General features: G+C 53.8%; 1 protein-coding gene across 1 annotated transcript in view; it reads right to left on the bottom strand.

Annotated features, from left to right (window-relative positions):
* Positions 1 to 18342, bottom strand: part of SHANK3 (SH3 and multiple ankyrin repeat domains 3) — a 259036-nt gene that overhangs the window by 100705 nt on the left and 139989 nt on the right. The window contains exons 16-17 of the mRNA XM_032446652.1: positions 17778 to 17891; positions 1163 to 1238 (exon numbers count right to left, since the gene is read on the bottom strand). Of these exons, the coding sequence (XP_032302543.1) occupies positions 1163 to 1238; positions 17778 to 17891 (190 nt within the window). The remainder of the gene's footprint in view (positions 1 to 1162; positions 1239 to 17777; positions 17892 to 18342) is intronic.

The raw sequence follows: 18342 nt of genomic DNA, 5'->3' as shown, positions 1-18342 counted from the left end.
TTCGGAGGTTAAAAATGCGGCCAACATGGGCAGGGCGTGATGTGTCTGACGGCTAGCTTCGTGTACTTGGTTTTTTAGGAGTGAATGTCCCTGGGAAGTGCTTTTGATGTGCTCTGGAAATTGAGGAGTATGTGCTGGTGCGCAGATGGAGGGGGAGCAGCTTATGCCTGAGGGGGGGGATCGCTGCCAGGGAAGTGATTGCGATCACAGTGGCTGTACCGAGTTTGCGGTGTTTTGTTTCTCTGCACCCAGGGCCTGTTGATCTGGGTTTTGTTCTGTGCACCACCGTGCTGTGATCTGGGTGTTGTGTGTGTGCACCAGTTGCTAGTGATCTGGTGTTGTGTGTGTGCACGCCCAGTGTTGTGATCTGGGTGTTGTGTGTGTGCCACCGCAGTGCTCGTGGATCTGGGTGCCTGTGTGTGTGCACCCAGTGCTGTGATCTGGGTGTTGTGTGTGTGCACCCAGTGCTGTGATCTGGGTGTTGTGTGTGTGCACCCAGTGCTGTGATCTGGGTGTTGTGTGTGTGCACCCAGTGGCTGTCGATCTGGGTGTTAGTGTGTGTGCAGCCCAGTGCTCGTGACTCTGGGTGTTTGTGTGTTGTGGCACCGCAGGGCTGTGATCTGGGTGTTGTGTGGTGTGCACCCCAGATGCTGTGATCTGGGTGTTGTGTGCTGTCCCCGCCAGTGCATGTGATCTCGGGTGTTGTTGTGGTGTGCACCCAGTGCTGTGATCTGGGTGTGTGTGTGTGACCCAGTGCTGTGATGCCTGGGTGTTGTTGTGCCCCCTCAACACCCAGATCACAGCCCTGGGTGCACAGAACAAACACCCAATGACAGCCACTTGATGCAATCACTTCCCTGCAGCGTCCCCCCCCTTCAGCATGAAGCTGCCCCCCTCCATCCGCACCCAGCACATCTCCTCAATTTCCAGAGCACATCAAAGCATTCCCAGGACATTCACTCCTAAACCAAGACACGAAGCAGACCGCCCTGCCCTGTGGCCGCATTTTAACCCCTGGAGCCACACCAAAGGCTGGATGCACTGGAAGCAGCAAAGTTCCCTCCCCTTTCAGTGCCCACAGCACGCAGTGCTGAGCCAGCAGGACGCTCTGCCCCCAGAAATGAATCTCTTTGTATCACAAAGCAAAGGCGCTGCAGCTTACCTGTGAGAGGTGAAATTGTCGTAGGAGCCCACAGTGTAATGTCGGAAGAGACGCTTTGTTCTGTCTTCTCTGGTTTCTACAAGAAAAAAAAAAAGACAGAGTGCAGAGCTGAGGGCTAACGGAGCAGCGGTCGCAGTCTGCTTCTGTGTGTGTGCACACAGCGAGACGACCCTCACTAAAGCACCAGGAGCAAAACGAGCCACAACCCACGTGTCAGCACACAGCCCCACGCAGAGCTGTGCACAGCCCCAGCTGCACCCAGCAGCTCCTGTGAGCAGCAGATCCTGCTATTATCACTCCTAACCCTGCAGATTTCAATGTACAGCAGCAAATTTCACTATAACTCCAAAGCGGAGCTGAGGGGAAGAACCAGCCCCAGCAAAGCAAAGGTGTGTTCTGTGTCCTGGGACAGCAACCTTCCCCACCTCCCCTCTGCCCACTTGGATCTGCCCATCTCAGGGAATTTGGATGTAAATCCCACAGAAGAGATGGAAACAGCTCCCAACCTCCTCACCAGCGCTCAGTGGGCCCAATGGGTGCACAGAAGCCATAAGAAAGGGGAGGAAGGAACACAAAGGTTCTGCTACCCCGTGTGTGAACAGCAGCGCCATCCCCAGCAGCCCCGCGGCCCAAGGCTGGGAGGGACCAACCTTCCCAACTGACCCCATGCTGCCAAACGCGGGTTTATCTGCATGGCCATGGGTTCACACATCAAACAACCTGCAGGAAGCACCGCAGGCCTCGCACTGAACTGGGCTGAGTGATGCTGAGCCAACTCAACCTGCAGCAGGGTGATGGGACACCAAACCATTCCATGCTGCTGAGCTGGGGGGTTAGGAGGGGTGAAGGGGAAAGAGGAGGGCACGAATAGTAGAGTGTGGATGGGGCTCCATTTCCTCTTTTGGCTGCACCCAAAGCAAAATAAACGTTGGCTTTTTCCTGCTTTGGAATCCAAAATGACAACTGCCACCAAGAAGGGGCTGCAGCGGAGCAGGCAGGAGGCAGAGCTGCACAAAGGAGCTCAGTGGAGCAGGACCCGAGGTCCTGGAAGCCAACACTGCCCGTCAGGCAGCCAAAAGGGGCTCAAAGGGCCAACGGGGCCGCAGGGTGCGCTGCCAGCAGGGCAGGGAGCTGCTCGAACCCTCCGCTCTGCAATGGGGGCACAGCTGGAGCTCTGGGTCCGTCGGAGGGGCCGGGCTCTGGTTGCTGGCAGGACGGGGGGCAGCGGGCACAGAATGGAGCCAACTGGGCTAAAAGCAGCCCCGTCTGGGGGGGGTTCTCCTTTCTCACACCCTCCTGCCTTATGGGTTTATTCCCCATGACGGGATCGCGGTGTGTGAGCCGAGCGCCCATAGCCCCGCAGCTCATAGCCCCGCAGCCATCGCCGTCAGGCCGCACCCGCCGCTCTCCCCTCGGCCGCCCGCGGTGCCGCAGCGCTGCGGTGGAGGGGCGCGATTCAACGCGGCCGAGCGGCGCTGCCGCCAGGGGGAGCCCGAGCTCCATCACGGAGAAGGCAGAGCCGGGCCCGGGGCCGCGCGGCGGGCAGGACCTGCAGGCCTGGGGCAGGACCCGAGCAGGCCCCGAGTAGGCCCCAAGTAGGCCTCAGTAGGCCCCGAGTAGGCCTCAATAGGCCCCGAGTAGGCCCCGAGTAGGCCTCGTTAGGCCCCGCGGGTACCGAGCAGGCCGAAGCTCTCAGGGCAGCCCCTCCTGCCGCCCTGCGGGTCCTCTGGGCCGGTGATCTTCCACCAAACCCTGGCCCGGGAGAAACTGTCTCTAAGACCTGAGGAATTAATCTTACTGAGGAACAGACGAGCTGTGCCAAGAAGCAGAGACTGTAAGCAGTCTGTGCAGTGACATGAGGAGCTGAACCCCTCACCTGGGGCTAAAAACACCTGAGCAGCTCTGCACCCCCACCTCCATCCTGCTCAGCAGCAGCGGGTTGTTGAGCTGCACGAGCTGAGGTGGATGCGCTGGGGGTGAACGGGGTGGGCTCCATGTGGGCACCAGCTGGGCAGACCCCAACAGCCAAAGGGAGCACAGCCACCACCTGCTTCATGGCGTGCAGGGGGTCACAGATGTTTCCTGCCCCCTTATGACCCTACAAGGGACGAGCGCAGCCCTGCTGCCCCGCGGTGCTACAGATACATTCCCCTCACTGCTGTGCACAGGGACCCTCAGGAAGTCCCACTCCCCCCTTCCCATACAGCCATGCTTTAGGTCCTTCTCCTCCCTTCTCCTCTGCTGTGCTCTGCCTCGTCATCTCCTGCCTCCCATCCACGCGTGCACAGACACTGGTACCTCGTCTGCAAACACCTCCATTGATCTCGTTCCAGATAGAAGAGTGGTGACTTTGCTCAGAGAACTCGATTTATGGGCTGCCCGCAGCCCAAAGGCTCGTTCTCTTCCTGACTTCTAAATATAGCTGCTGCGGAGTGTGTGTTTAATGGAGCCGTCAAGGAGGCATCAGGGACCCAGGCTGATGGATGGAGAGGAGCGAATGCTTTGGAGAGGTGTGGAGAGGGAGGCTCTATATTTAGGGACGAGGGAGCAAGCGGGCGCGGAGGTGCCAGCTCCTGGGGCACCCTGTGGGAGGAGCTGTGCCAGCAGGGAAATGGGAACAGGGAACACAGAGCGCTGGAAAACTACAGGCTGGCACCCAGCAGGAGCGCGTGGATGGATGCAGGCTGTGCTGAAGCTGCTCCGCAAACCACCTGTAAGCGGCCTTTGTCAAGTTTTCCAAACAGATTTTTCTAGGCAAAGCTGCCTCCTGGCACTAAACACAAACACGGGAATGCGGAACGTCCCACGGCTGGACAAGAGAAGGTGGATGGGCTGGAGAGAAGTTGACAGGAGGGCAGCAGCTGTTGTGCAGGTGGGGCAGAGCGCTGCTGGGCCGGAGCTGATGACCTGGTTGTTCCCAGCCTCAGACAGCAAACACCGCATTACAGATGGAAGAAAAACAATAAATCTTTTGGAATGTGAAAAGATGATGTTTTGTTTCTGTGGAACGTTGGAGCTGCGCTTCTAAGAACTGAGCTTCATCTAATTAAATGCAAGCCTTACACATCTCTGATTATGGGTGGCAATGTCTCTTTCATCATCTGTTTGTGATCGGGTGCTCCTATGTCACAGCAATATAGATAAGGCACTACAGCAGCACAGATTCTCAGAGGTCAACAGGCCAGCACAGTGACCAACACAAACGAAGGCCTGACCTTAAAGCCAGGGTGTCCCCAGCAAGCACCTTCCCCGGTGGCTGTATGCTGAGGGCACTTTAGGCAGCACAACACAGCTGCCTGCACCGGAGCACCAGGCAAAGCGTGACGAGTCAGATGCTGGAAAACGATCCCTTAAATCATGTAATGCAGCAGCAGGAATATTGCTGCTATCAGCCAAGAGCTGCAACGAACCACCGGGAGGTCAAGGTCATCGCAAAACATAAAGCCATCAAGCAGATAAGGAACTCAGGAAGGGAGATATCAATTAGATTCTGTGCTGGTCAAAAAGGAGGATTTGAAATGGATACAATCTTTTCAATTGAAATTTTACACTAAAAGCACTGATGTGCAAGTCAGAGGAGATGCCGGTCCTGGGAATGGAGGAAGCTGGGGCCTGCACCTGTGCCTACACCACAACGCAGACGCTTCTTGTGCCAACACACCCACCAAAAAGGCTCACAGATGCCCCAGCTCTGTTCCACCAGTCCCTTCTGGGAGCCCTGATTCATTGCTTCCTGAAGCATCTCGCCACTCTAGAAGTGACACCACGCGCAGACGATGCTCTTGGTCAGGAGAACTGCTGGGCAGCCGCCTCCTCCTGCCGCAGCCGGACCACGAGCCTGGCAGCTCTTGGCTGTGTGTGCCAATGAGGAGCTGTGCTGCTCCACGAGCTCCATCCACGCTGGGGCTGCTGCTGCACAACGCCAGCAAACCCAGGCTGGGTTCAGCGAACTGTGGGTGCCAGCAGCAGGGCCTCTACTGGGAGCCAGCACAGAGGTCCTGCTCTGCTGCAGCCCCGCAGGCGCCCGCCCCAACCCCCGGCACGGCGCTTGCAGACGGAGCCGCTGCCCATTGTGGATTTCACCCACGCATCCCAAACAGTGCTCTTGAGCACCTGACTCGGAGTAGGCTGATGAGCAGATGCCACCACAATTAAAGCCTCTTCCAGGCTTGGTGCCAGCCAGCCAATCTGGCTGGGGCTGCATCCCAACACAGTGCTGGAGAGAAAGGGAATGATTTCAGAGCAAGAACTGCTGAACTGTGCTGAGAGGAGGAAGGGCACGCGGCACCGAGTCCAGCAGGGATCGTGGTGGACCCCACTGAGGAGAAGGAGCTGCAACATGGGGGACGCTGCCACCAGCTGCTGGCATGTGCTCCTCTGGCAGCCGCAGCCCCAGCTCAGATGTCTGCACACCAGCAAACCTCACTTCAAACGCAAGCAGGCGTGGAAACCCTTCAAGTATGACTCTTCCCTTCCTTACGGCATCACCAGGAGAATCAGCTAATTCACACCCCTGCGGCACCTGGCTCTGTTGACTGAAGACAGAGAAGCCCAGGGATGTATTTGCGTGGTGATTTGTGCTGCGGCCGCGCTTTATGCAGGGCCGTTAACTCACTTCTGTTTCCCCACGACTGATGTTTATTCTTTGAAGTTCAAATGCAACTTTTCTCTGAAAGCGAATTCTTCTGGAAGCCTCGCTGTACCATCATCAGTTTCATGCAGTAATTTATGTACGAGATGTAATCATGTGGAGCAACTTTGGCCAGCGTTACACAAGTGCACCGAGGAGATAATTGTATTAGTCTTTCTTGCCTTTCATTTATGAGTTATGCTTGCGATGTGATTATGCTTGTTAGAGTTTTTAGCCCATCTGTAACTGGGAAAAAAAAACTGCAAATAAGCTGGAAGTCAACTCTCAAATAACTGTGTGTCAGAGAGCAGCATCTGTGCTTCACCCCTCCCAAGGACTAAGCTGGGCAGCTGTTGGTTCAAGGGAGCAGGGAGAGCAGTCAACAGAGCCCAGCAGCAGCGGACCCCGAGAAACACCACTCAGAGGTTCTCCATGCTGCTCCATGCAGGTTTATACAGATTTATACAATGAGAATTTCCAGGGAGTACAACCCAGGCAGGTGCAGGTTGGATTGGAAAGGGACCAAAGCCCCCCAGCTCCTCCCCTGCCATGGGCTGGGTGCCCCCCATGAGATCAGGCTGCCCATGGCTCCGTGCATGGCCTGGGGCACCTCCAGGGATGGGGCATCCAAGAAAGTGCACTTTCTCCTACCTTAATAATGTGAAGAAACAAACTTCCCCAATGTGCTGCCTTGCTCCTCTCCCCCAGGCACTCCCAGGGCTACAATGCACTCGGGAGAGCAATGCCCCAAGCAAGGTGTTGTGGAGTCTCCTTATATAGAGATACTCAAGGCCCATCTGGATGCCTGCTGGTGTGACCTGCTGTAGGGAGCCTGTGTGAGCAGGGGGTTGGATGCAGTGATCTCTCCTGGCCCCTTCCAGCCCCTGTGGTTCTGTGATTCTATAAAGATGCCCAATGGAGATGCTGCCCCATGAGCTCATCAGCAGGACGTGGACCTTGGAGAGACCCACAACTCTTACAGCACTGCAGAGATGATGACACAGTCCCTAACATGGACCTTTTTTCTTCAAGTTTTGTTGTTGTTTGTTTCTGTTTTTAATAATCATTTCTTAAAGCAACCAAAGAACAGATTTATTGAGGACTCCCTGAAGCTGCTCGTTATCTCCAGGGAACGTCACCTGTGCCTCAGCCAAGTCCTCCTGCAAACCCTGCCACTCTGCAGCAGTGTCTGCTATGACCAGCAGGGATGGAGCAGTGCCACCTCCATGCTGCCCAGGATGGTTGGCACCACGACGCCCCACACCACAATCCAGCACTGCTCCACTTGGGCTCCCAGAGCACACACAGCACACGGGGAGCTCAGCAAGGAGCCTTCAAGCACAGAGTTACACCAGCACCTTCAGTGCCGTCGCCACATCTGCTCTGCCACATCCCCGCTGCCACCTGGCACATCAGCTCTCATGGCAGCGCTGTGCCCCCCAGGACAAAAGCTGCCAGTGTCACATGGGGTCTCAGGAGCCCCTTCCCCATTTACCTGGACTGGTTCTGCTGGCATCACAAGGCACAGCACAGGACAGACGTTCCCACTCCAAATGCACAACAAATTGCTGTCCCACCATCCCAGGGATCCCCTAACTCTGCAACCACGTGCTGGGAAAATACAGAGCTATGCTCACAGCTCCGGGGAAAAGAGGCAGCTTACAGGCAGTGGGCGCTAATCAGAGGGGATGGAGACAGCAGGGGACAGCACTTATTGGCACCAGCACAGCAAGGGAGAAATGGATCTGCGCTTGTCTGTCTGCCTGTGAGGTACGTGGCCAGGCTGAATGTGTGCCTGCTTTGAACACACTTAAGAAATGTCGGAATTGAGGTGACCTAAACCTTAGTCAGAGCTGTTCGTGTTGGGCATCTTTGATTCCTCACTTATGTGTTTTTTTTTCCCTTCTGCTTCTGTTGCATCCCTCGATCTGCACTGACCAATGTGTGCCCTGGGGACATCGAGGCAGCAGGGACGGGGTGATCTTCACTGCCCTCTCAAGAAGCAGGGGGGGGTCTGTGTGGACTCACCTCACCCCAACCACTCACTGGGTACAACGCGATGGATGGGGAGTTCTGGTTTTGTCACTTAGCTCCACAGTTTTGCTTCAAGAGCAGTTTGGGCACCCAACGTAAGATGGCACAGGTGACACAGAACAGTGGCACCTTTTGAAGATGAGTGTTGCCCCAGCACCTGGCCAAGACAGGGACCCATGAAGAATAAAGAGGAGAAGCAAGAGCTATCCCTCTGCCAAACCTCACTGCCATGCAAGGAAACCCAACCAACCCAGGGCTTGGTGCCAGCGGGGAGATGGAGGTTCTGCTGGTATGGCACCCACTAGGCAACCAGGGACGGTGACACTGTGCAGCTGCAGAGACTTCCAGCACAGCAAGGCAGGACCGGTTGTGTTCCTGCCTCTCATCCTCAGCTTCATGCTCCTGCAGGAGGAGAACACCCACATCACAGCGACTCTGCACGAGGAGCTCCGCAGAACAGCGGATGGGGGTCCTCGATTTGGAAGCACAACAGTTGAGGAGCCAGAGGGTTCTGCTACGTTCCCTTCCAGATCTGGCTTGGGGAAAGACTCCAGGATCCAGAAACAGAAGATAAAAGTGCTGATAATGTGGCATCCTCCAACCTGGGCAGTAATACAGAGAGTGGGTGGGGAGGGAACCTTAAGCCTGATAAAGATGAATAACAACACTGATTCATTTTCTGCCAAGAACATGGTAGAGCTGAGGAAAGAAACCAGCAGAAAGATGCCATCTCACTCAGGTTGCTGGTAAGGACCTGGCAGGGTTATGGCCCTACTTCAGCTTAACCCTTGGCACCAGACCCACCAGCTGTAGGACTGAGGCCCTCATTCCCCACAGTGACTGAAGAACTGCACAGGAAAGCTCTGGAGGACTCTTCAAGGGCTCTGCATGTTGGCAGACAGCAGTGGTCAGTGCAGAGCTCCGAACAAAGGCTGTGTGAGCAAAGGCCACCTTCAGCCTCTCAGCAGAGCGGGACCAGAACCAGCACTTTATTAAACCCAAGGAACACGGCCTCCATGAATTTTGCATGGTCTCCTCCTGGAGCCTTGAATCTCCACCCGCTGCAGCAATGAGCCCCAGAGCTGTGCTGTGTGCATGCAGTACATCCATTTGTGGAGTCAATGGGATCAGGCAGCAAGCTTAATTCTCACATTAAGGCAAAGGACAGTAAATCATTCCACGTCTCCCTCCTTTCTCACGTTCCCAGTATATTCTGCTGTCAACCTTTCCATGCTCACCTCTCTTTGTAAGTCCTCGCTGGAAGCTTCCTGTGGCCCAGCACCGACCACCCCCACCTCAGGTTGAACCCACGTGCTTGTTTCTATCCTTTGCTTTTAACTTTCAGCCAGCTACAGAGAGGCAGCCTCTGAGAAAGTCCTCCAAAAGGCTCTTGGAAAACCTGGGCACAGCACGTCAAACTCTGCCCTGATGTTCCTTGAGTTCTTCAAAGATCTGTAGGACACTGAGGTGACTTCCCCTACACAAAGGTTTGAAAGTGGGGAGGAGTCCATATGTACAGCTTTGTCTTGCTCTTCATACGCGGATTCATGATGCGAATTCTGGAGGGGCTCAAGAAAAGGGAATGTGTGGCACTGAGGGATGTGGGTTAGAGGCACGGCAGGGATGGGCTGGGGTTGGACTTGGTGATCTTTGGGGTCTTTCCCAATCCAGATGACTCTATGAAAAAAATCCTGCCATCCTGGAAATGGTGCTGATCATTCACAACAACAAAAATAATGCAGTTAAAGTGAATGTCTTTAAGCAGGACTTGTTCTTTCCACGAACACAGAAAGGATCGTGCGTGCTGACCACCCACCATTTATTCTACTGATAATTACAGGAGATTCCAAGCTGCTAGAGAAGAGAACCATCAAATCAGCAGCTCTGGGTCAGAGTTCTTTGCTAGGATCCTTTAGGAATCTTCCTGCTGCTCTCTTTGGACTTAACGTTTGCATCAAGCCTTGGAACACAGAGAAGTAACTGAGGACCAGAAGAAAGCTGAGTCAGCAGCAAGGATTCAGAGGGTGAGTGGGGGACACCGGTCCTGTAGCTGCAGGGCGGACGGGGCAGCCACCTCCCTCCCTTCTGCCTACACTTCTGCAGAGTGCATCTAGGCTGCCCAAGGAAACCCAGCTCTAACCAATGCAACTCGCAGCGCAATCCCTGGCTCCAGCAGAAACAGTGACAGGAGGATTGTTAGGACCTCTCGTAGGTCCTTTCCAACCATGTGATTCTATGATTCTACCCGTGTTATCCAAGTTCCTCGTGGTCAGCAGCAAGCCAAGCACTACTGACAGCCTCCACTGGGCTGGGACCCTCCCACCAGAACCTGCACAAAAGCAATGTCCTGCAGCAAATCTTCAGGATGTTCTCCATGCAAAGCTGGGCTCAGGCTGTCACAGGGACAGGCACCTGGCTGAGAGCACAGCCCTGCCCATAGCCCTACCTAGAGCCCACAGCCCTGCCTAGAGCCTTGCCTGGAGCCCAGAGCCCTACCCATAGCCCATAGCCCACAGCCCAGCACTGGAGGAATGCATGCTGCAATCTGCAGAAAGCAAGAAGTGAAAGAACTGAGTGGGAAAAGCAGGGAGCTGGATATAGAAGGGATTTGTATCCATTTCTTTTAAGGCTGTTGAGCTTCAGAAACAGTGGGAAGTGCATAATACAAGAAAGAGTGCCAGAAGGTATTAGCAACTAATAATGATACAGTTGCTTAAAAAAGACAGAAATTCTAACTCATCGTGTGAGCTGATATCAAATACAGCACCAGGGATGAATAAAACATAAAACAGCCCGAACCGAAGTGCTCAGCAGACATTAACTAAGGCAATGTACGGCGTGTCAAACGGCACCGCAGAAAATTTAAGCATTGAAACCAAATAAAAACCGTGAGGACTCCACGGTCACACATCCAGGTGGTGAAAAAAAAAGAGAAAGAAAAAGGGCTGGCTTCTTTCAGGGGCTGTGGGATAAGGTGCAGAGCATCCACTGCAAGGAGAGCAGTGCCCTGCTGCAACCGGAGCAGTGCAGAATTCCGAATGAACGCTGGTCAGAGCCACCAGCAGCAGCAGCAGCAGCAAGGCCAGGCTTTGTTCCCAGCCACAGAACCACAGCATGGCCTGGGCTGCAAAGGACCCCAATGCTCATCCAGCTCCAACCCCCTGCTGTGTGCAGGGTCACCAACCAGCAGCCCAGGCTGCCCAGAGCCACATCCAGCCTGGCCTTGAATGCCTGCAGGGATGGGGCATCCACAGCCTCCTTGGGCAACCTGTTCAGTGCGTCACCACCCTCGGGGTGACAAACTTCCTCCTAAGATCCAACCTGAACCTCCCCTGTCTCAGTTTCAAACCATTCCCCCTTGTCCCATCACTGCCCACCCTCACAAACAGCCATAACCCCTCCTGTTTATACGCTCCCTTCGAGCACTGAAAGGCCACAATGAGGTCTCCCCGCAGCCTTCTCTTCTCCAGGCTAAACCAGCCCAGTTCCCTCCACCTTTGTTTGCCACGCTCTGCAGTGTCAGTAGCACCATTCTGCTGAGCCCAGATTCTTGCTCTAGGAAACCAAACAGCCCTGCCTTCCGATGGTGGGTTTTTTGTTTTCTCAGATGTCCAAGCTGAAATGAATCAGCCCAGCAGAAACAACCTCCAGCAGAAACAACCTCCAGCAGAAACAACCTCCAGCAGCCGCCTCGTCTGTGGTTCAAACTCGTTGGGGCTCTGAGCAGTTCAGGTGTCAGCCTGAGAGTGCTTTAAGGCAACCACATCGCTGCTCCCTGGAGACAGGGCGCGATGGAGACCAGGGCTGAGAGCCACGGCAGCGCTAAGAGGGTCAGATGAGGCTGCACTTTGCTGCTCCTCCACGCACCCCACCTGACCCCAGCACTGCTACGGCCATCCCTGCAGGGAATGCGGACAACGTGTGCATGTGCCTGCCGTTCTGTGGGCAAATCAGTGCAAAGTTCTGCCGTCAGGAATGTGAAGGCAAAGCGGAGCTGGAAGGAATCCAGGGACCTGCAAGCTCTCGCTCAGAAAGGGAAATATTAAAACTCAGCCAACGTAACAGATATTAGCTGTAAAAGCAAAGCGGCCCCTCGGTACTCACAAGGCTGACCTTTATTCCTGGCTGGAAGGGGAGGCTGCCAGCAGAGCAGCGGATTAATTAAAACATGGGGAGACGGGGATCAAAGCTAACGGCAGCACGGACAGAGGCAGCCCAGCGTGGGAAGCGCAATAATGGAGACAGGATCCGCGTCGGGTGGAAGGCAGGAAAGTGAAAAACAAGTGAAGGGGCTTTTAAACGCTGGTGCAGGTGAACAGAGGACTCGTTCTGGTTCCCTGCTTTGGCAGAGAGTTGTCACCTCCAAAGGGGAAGAGCTGCCTCTCTCCAGCCAAGAGATCATGATACAAGCAGGTACATTTCTTTAGCAAACAGGAACCAATCTGAAGCTACACCTGTATTCTTGCTGCCGCTCTTCATGTGAAAGCAAATGGCTGTAAAGGTAGTGCAGGGAATGCACCAAAGCCACGACAAATCCCAGGCATGCAGCACCCCCCGGCCTCACCTCGTGGTTAACACACATTGGCTTCTGCTCCCTCCCCCCCCTCCTGGCTCACATCCGAGCTCCAGACCCTTCCTCGGGCGGTTCCTTCCCCTCATGTTCAGAGCCTCCAATAAAAGCCCACCCAGCCCCACAGCGCACAGCTCCAGCTCACGGCGTGGGGCTCTGTCTGAGCCACTGCAACCAAACCAAAGAGATCTGACCCACACCAGTGGTCACTGGGACATCACCACGGCCCCTGGGACACCAACCTGCCCAGATGCAGGACCGCACTCATCGCTCCACCCCCCATCATTGCAAATGAGACTTTCACATTGCCCAGCTGAAGACAAGCCCAGATTCATGTTACCTGAAGTCCTCCAGGGGAGGACCTCCACAGGTCAAAGCAGAGCTCAGTGCTCCCAGACAATGGCAGAAGAGGTGGAATAAGTGACTCGTCCCTCCAGACACAGGACAGACACAGATAAGTCACAGAACGGACAGCAAAACAAACTGGGGTGGCCTCCCCGAAGTGCAGACCTCCAGCAACAGAGAGCCAACTCACTGCCGGAGATCAGAGAGCTGTTTTTCACCTGGGTACCCGAATCCTCCACAATCCTCCTCCACCTCGGCAGCCTACGCGCGTTATCACCTGAGGTTGGCAGCAGATGAGCAAAGAACAACAGTGCCCTCTACCCAAAGAAACCACCACCGGCTTCGGTGCCTTCCCATCCTGAGCCCACAGGGGCCAGGGACAGCCCTGCTCCCACACCAGGCTCAGGACCACGCTCCGGGGTGGACTGGTAACGATGCAGAGCTTCCCTGTGGGCTCTGGGCTCCAATGTAGGTACACACACTTTGAGATCTTCGGTGTTGATGGGCTCTGGGGCATCTCATGTACTTGGCTGGAAAATGCTTCTGACTCTCCTGAACAGCACAGGCAGAACAGATCATAGAATCACAGAATCACAAGGCTGGAAGGGACCTACAAGATCATCTGGTCCAACTGATGATGGTGATGGCTCAGGAATAGCCATGGTGGTCATTTTTTAAACTCCCTCGCTATGTCATTTGTGCTCGGAGATCTACACTGGTCACAAGAAGAGATGGAGAGGGGCCAGGCCTGACTGCTACCACGATCTCATTATTCCACTTGTAAGTAATGCAAACTGTCCAACAGTCATTGTCACAACTTCAAACCACTTCCTACATAAGAAACTTGTTCCTTCAGCACGAGGTGTTTCAAGCTCTTAACTCTTTGTTCACAAAGCCCTTTCACAACAGGACTATGCAGCAACCCTGCTGCTACCTCCACTGCCACCCGCAGGTACCGGGGAAGAAACCAAATATCTCCCATTGTAACCAACAGCTCCCCTGGTCTTACCATTACTTCTACTTTCTCACAAGAAAAAAGTCCATCAGGAACTCTGTAAATGAGTCTCGTGTGACAGGAATAGGGCCGTGGTTAGTGGGTATGATGGGGATGGGCCGGGCTTGGACTTGGTGGTCTTAGAGGTCTCTTCCAGCCTTATTTATTCTGTGATCCCATGAATACAGATGTTACAATGATGGAAAGCCACAGCTGTAACAATGCAGCCTGGTCTGCACGTAGCAGGAGGGCTGAAGTACACAATCACTGTGGTCCTTTTCAACCCAGGCCATTCTGTGACTCCATGAAAACTACTGCAAATCTTGTGGCAAACACGTGGGCAGATGAGAAGCGGTGAGGAAGGAAACCTCTGCCACTCGGTGCGGAGCTGACTGCTCTCCCTCTTGGGCAGGAAGCAGCAGAGGGAAGGAGCAGCTCTGCTCCAAGGGCAGGGAAGCAGCCACAGGGCAATATCAGCGCCAGGAGGCTCACACGTGCACTTCAGACACAGCCTGCAAAGAGCTGCCTTCGCGATTCTCTCCAGACAGGTTTGTACGTGGAAGCAGATAAAGAGCACAGAATGTTTCCCAAAAGAGATGCTACGCTGCCATTCCAAACAAACAAAACTTGAGAGAGGCAAATAGTAGCAAGGTGCTTCCAAGCAGCCTTGGATTGATACCAAGGCCAGGTTCCAGGCTGGCGGCGCAGGGTAGAGCTTATGCTCCATTATCACACCTCGCAATCCACGTACAAGTTACTGTGACAACAGGCTGCCTGCGTTTGGCACGTTCTGCTTCACAAACCCAAGCCTGGCCTTTAATTTCCAAGCAGCACTTCCCCAGAGACCGGTGGGCTCTGCAGGGCAGGAGAGCTCCAATGCACGAACCCCTCCAGCTGTTGTTTCAACAAGAGTAGCATTGGTTTGCAACGGGAGTTCTTCCCATCAGCTCGCTGCAGGATCCTGCATTTTATCCTGCTGAATTTCATCCTGGTTCTGTTACACCAACTCACCCACCTCTCAGAGTAAAATGTTCTCACCGCATCCGACTGCACAAGGGGACACGAGCAGCACATTCCTGTTTTCTTTTGGCCACAGCTCCCAGTGAAAGCACTCAACAGATGCAACCGCTAATCAGCCAGCGACAGATGACAAACTTCTCGTGCTCCCCCACACTTCCTCCACCCTCACTAATAATTTGCCACGACACAGTTAAGCTCTGTCCCAGAATCCAAACGAGCTCAAACGATGACATTTCCTTCGCCAACCACATCTCGGCTGCCCACCTCTGATCTATGGCCACCCCAATGGGAACCTCCACCAACATCCCATATTCTTTCTCTCATAGAATTGGTGCCCATGGTTTATGGGGTCTGCAGGGGTTGGCTGCTCCTGATGGGAATCTGGGTCAGGAACCTGGGGACCCCCAGCCGGGCCACCCTCACTGGCCAAGGGCCGAGGCAGTCCACCTTCCCACACATCCAGGTAAGTGTCCTGATGGACTTGGAGCTTGATCTATTTAGCTTTGATCTCACCTCATCCTCACTGCTTAACAGCTCAACTTCTGCTCTCCTCACTCATTTGTACAGCCGAGAATTTTAAGAGGAGAAATAGATGATTCAAGATTTCTCTCTGCTGTGTTTTTGGCAAGGTGCACATTATATTTAGAATTTCAGATCCCTCTCACATAGATTTCTTTGCAGACAAATCCCAGTCTTTGTTCCTGGGGAGCTCTGCTCTTTCCTATGGGCTTCGTTCAGGCTCTCACTTTTGGATTCCCTACCCGCAAGATTTCTCTTCCGTCAGAGATGGGTTTTGTCCCTTTGACTTAAAACATTCTCTTCAAATTCCATCTCTTTGTTAACTTATTGGAGAAAGTCAGCTCCATTTGCTTCACTACATTTTTTTTTCATCAGCTATAAAAATCCAGACTCTTCCCTTATTACCAAGATACCTCACATCACCGTTTTGCAGAACAATTGGCAGGTTCTGGGTCTGGTGCTCTCTCTGCTTCTGCAGTCTGTGTATCACACGCGCTCCCCACCCTCAGCTTTCCTTCACCTCCATCTCTCCTGAAGGCACCTTCCCTCGCTGCTGCTGTGCAGCTCACACTCTGAGCATCGTGGTCCTCAGGGATGCGCTTAGGATGGGAGGAAGGAGCACAGGAGGCAGACATCCCCACGGGCACTGAGAGCCAGCTCCTTCTGCTTCATTTCAGTCAAAATTCCACAGAGAAAGACCACCTTCCAGCATCACCTGGGCTCTCAGACAGCGCTGCAGATGCTGCCCACACCACGTGCTGGTGATTCTCCACAGCAGCTCTGCATGTAGAAATGGAGCTGTGTGACAAGCAAAAGAGGGAGCACAATGTGCCTGGCGGGGATGCACTCCCACTGCACAGCACAGATCTGCACCGTGGTCTCATGAGTGGCCCAGGGGCAGAGAGCCAGCAGTACCTGCATGCACATCCCCACACCTACAGATCTCAGGGAGGCCACCAGCCATGAGGACCACCTGCTGATGATCCTGGATTGACACAGAGCTCTGTTCCAGCCACGTGGAAAGCACAAAGACATTAATTTCCTGGCTCCAATACAAACGTCATGCCACTTAGAGTAGAACATGGGGTATGGAGTTAGAGGAGGTGCTGCTGAAGAGTAGAAGCGTGTAATGAAGCGATGGGACTCATAACCAGAACCTGTATCTCCTCTTAGCACATTAGGACGCTATGTGAAAGATCACCTCTGCTGTCAGTAATCACAAAGATCTCCAACTCAATTAGCTCCAAGAAATAAATTTAGAACCGAGAGAAAGTGAGTTTTCAATGGAAAAACTTTGTTTAAACCCCCAATAATTTTGGCTCTACATACAGGAGATGTTTAATGAGGTCCTCACTGGAAAGTGAAAAGCCAAAGTGTCCTGAGACCTGAAACTGAGCTGGGTGACCAGACATTCCTCTTCCAAGTCAATAAACACTAAGGGGTCTATAAATGTGATCTGGGAAGGAAGCTCTTACCTAGAGGCACTGGTACAGAAGAACCCGCCTCATTAAAGGCAGATCAATGTGCAGCTCGTGGCCTTCACCCTCAAAGCACAGAAACACAGGTGGATTAAAGGAACATCCTAATACCATCTCCAAAACGCCAGCCCTGCAGCTTGTTCTCTCTGAGTTTCAATGACAGTCACAATGCATTTCTTGAGCTGCTCTCAACCCCGTCATTGTCATCTTCAACCTGCCTCAACAAGTGCGAGACATCCTCACATAACCCCACTACCTTCCTCAGTGTGTAAACACAGCTGGAAACATCTGCAAGTTTGGCATGGCTCTGTTCTACAGCAAAGTACTACCAGGTCAAAACCATTCATACAATCACCTGCACTGGAAAAGACCTTCAGTATCATCAAGTCCAACCATGAATCAGACCTACTGAGTCTCATCACAAACCTTTAGTGCCATGTCTACACATCCGCTAAATGCTGCCATGGATGGAGACTCCACCACCGCCTTGGGCAGCCCATTCCAATCCCTGACCACTCTGTCCATGAAGGAATTCATCCTCACATCCAGGCTATACATCACAGCACAACTTGTGACCATTCCAACACATCTCATTCCTTTTCACCTGAAAAAAGAGGCCGGCCTCCCCTCGCCACAACCTCCTTCCAGGAGTGGAGGAGAGTGCTGAGCACTTGGTTGAGCCTCATCCCATCGGCCCCAGCCCAGTGAAGGCTCCTGCAGCACACTGCTGGCTTTAAGGTCCGGGCCAATAGCTGCACAGTTTTGCTCCATCACAACAATAATCTCTATGGAAAGGAGCACTGAGTGTTTTCTTCACAACAGCACCACATCTCCATGGGCAGGGGTGCGCTGCTGGGCGCTACTGCACACAGCAAATACATTGACACCCTGAGAAATGCAATTTATCAGATGTATTCATTGTGGGCAAACCCTGAGAGGGACAGAGATTTAAAATGGAGACCTCTGAATTTCTGGGGCCGTTCTGTGCATCCGCTGAGAGCCGCCGCTGCCGCAGAGCAGCTTACCTTGCCGCGGGTCGTACTGTCGCATCTGCACCTCCTCCACACATTCTGCTGGGAACCAGCCGGTCCTTCCTTTCACAGTTCCTTCCCAAAAGCCACCTTCGCCAATGCTCAGCACTGTGGGGAGAAAAGCAGAGAAGTGATGAGAACGAGGAGGGTCCCGAAAACGGGGAGGGCGGAATGACACCGCACAGCATCACAGCAGCGGGAACGCAGAAGGGCTGAGCACGTAGCGCTCATCTGGAGTCAGGCGTGGTCTGCAGGAGAACAGCCCCTCGTGAAGCCTTCGGGGCGATCTCTCAGCCAAGGCACATAGAGAGAAACAGCAGACAACGCCTTTATGCAGCCACACAATGTAAATGCCAACCAGGGCTGAGCGTCCCTCACGCCACCAGGGATTGCTGACAGAACCAGAGTGGGACTGGGGGGCAGCTTCCCAGGATCACACTACAACTACCTTTAAGCCAAGCATGGGGCATCCTCCAAAAAAACACAGCAAACGCATTCTCCTGGATACACTGGTAGGTCTACTCTCACCTTGATTTAGCATCACAAGATGGGGCAAGCA

The sequence above is a fragment of the Coturnix japonica genome, chromosome 1, assembly GCF_001577835.2.
Source record: "Coturnix japonica isolate 7356 chromosome 1, Coturnix japonica 2.1, whole genome shotgun sequence".
Taxonomy (NCBI): domain Eukaryota; kingdom Metazoa; phylum Chordata; class Aves; order Galliformes; family Phasianidae; genus Coturnix; species Coturnix japonica.
The sequence above is the reverse complement of the archived record's forward strand: the minus strand, read 5'-3'. Positions and strand labels throughout refer to the sequence as shown.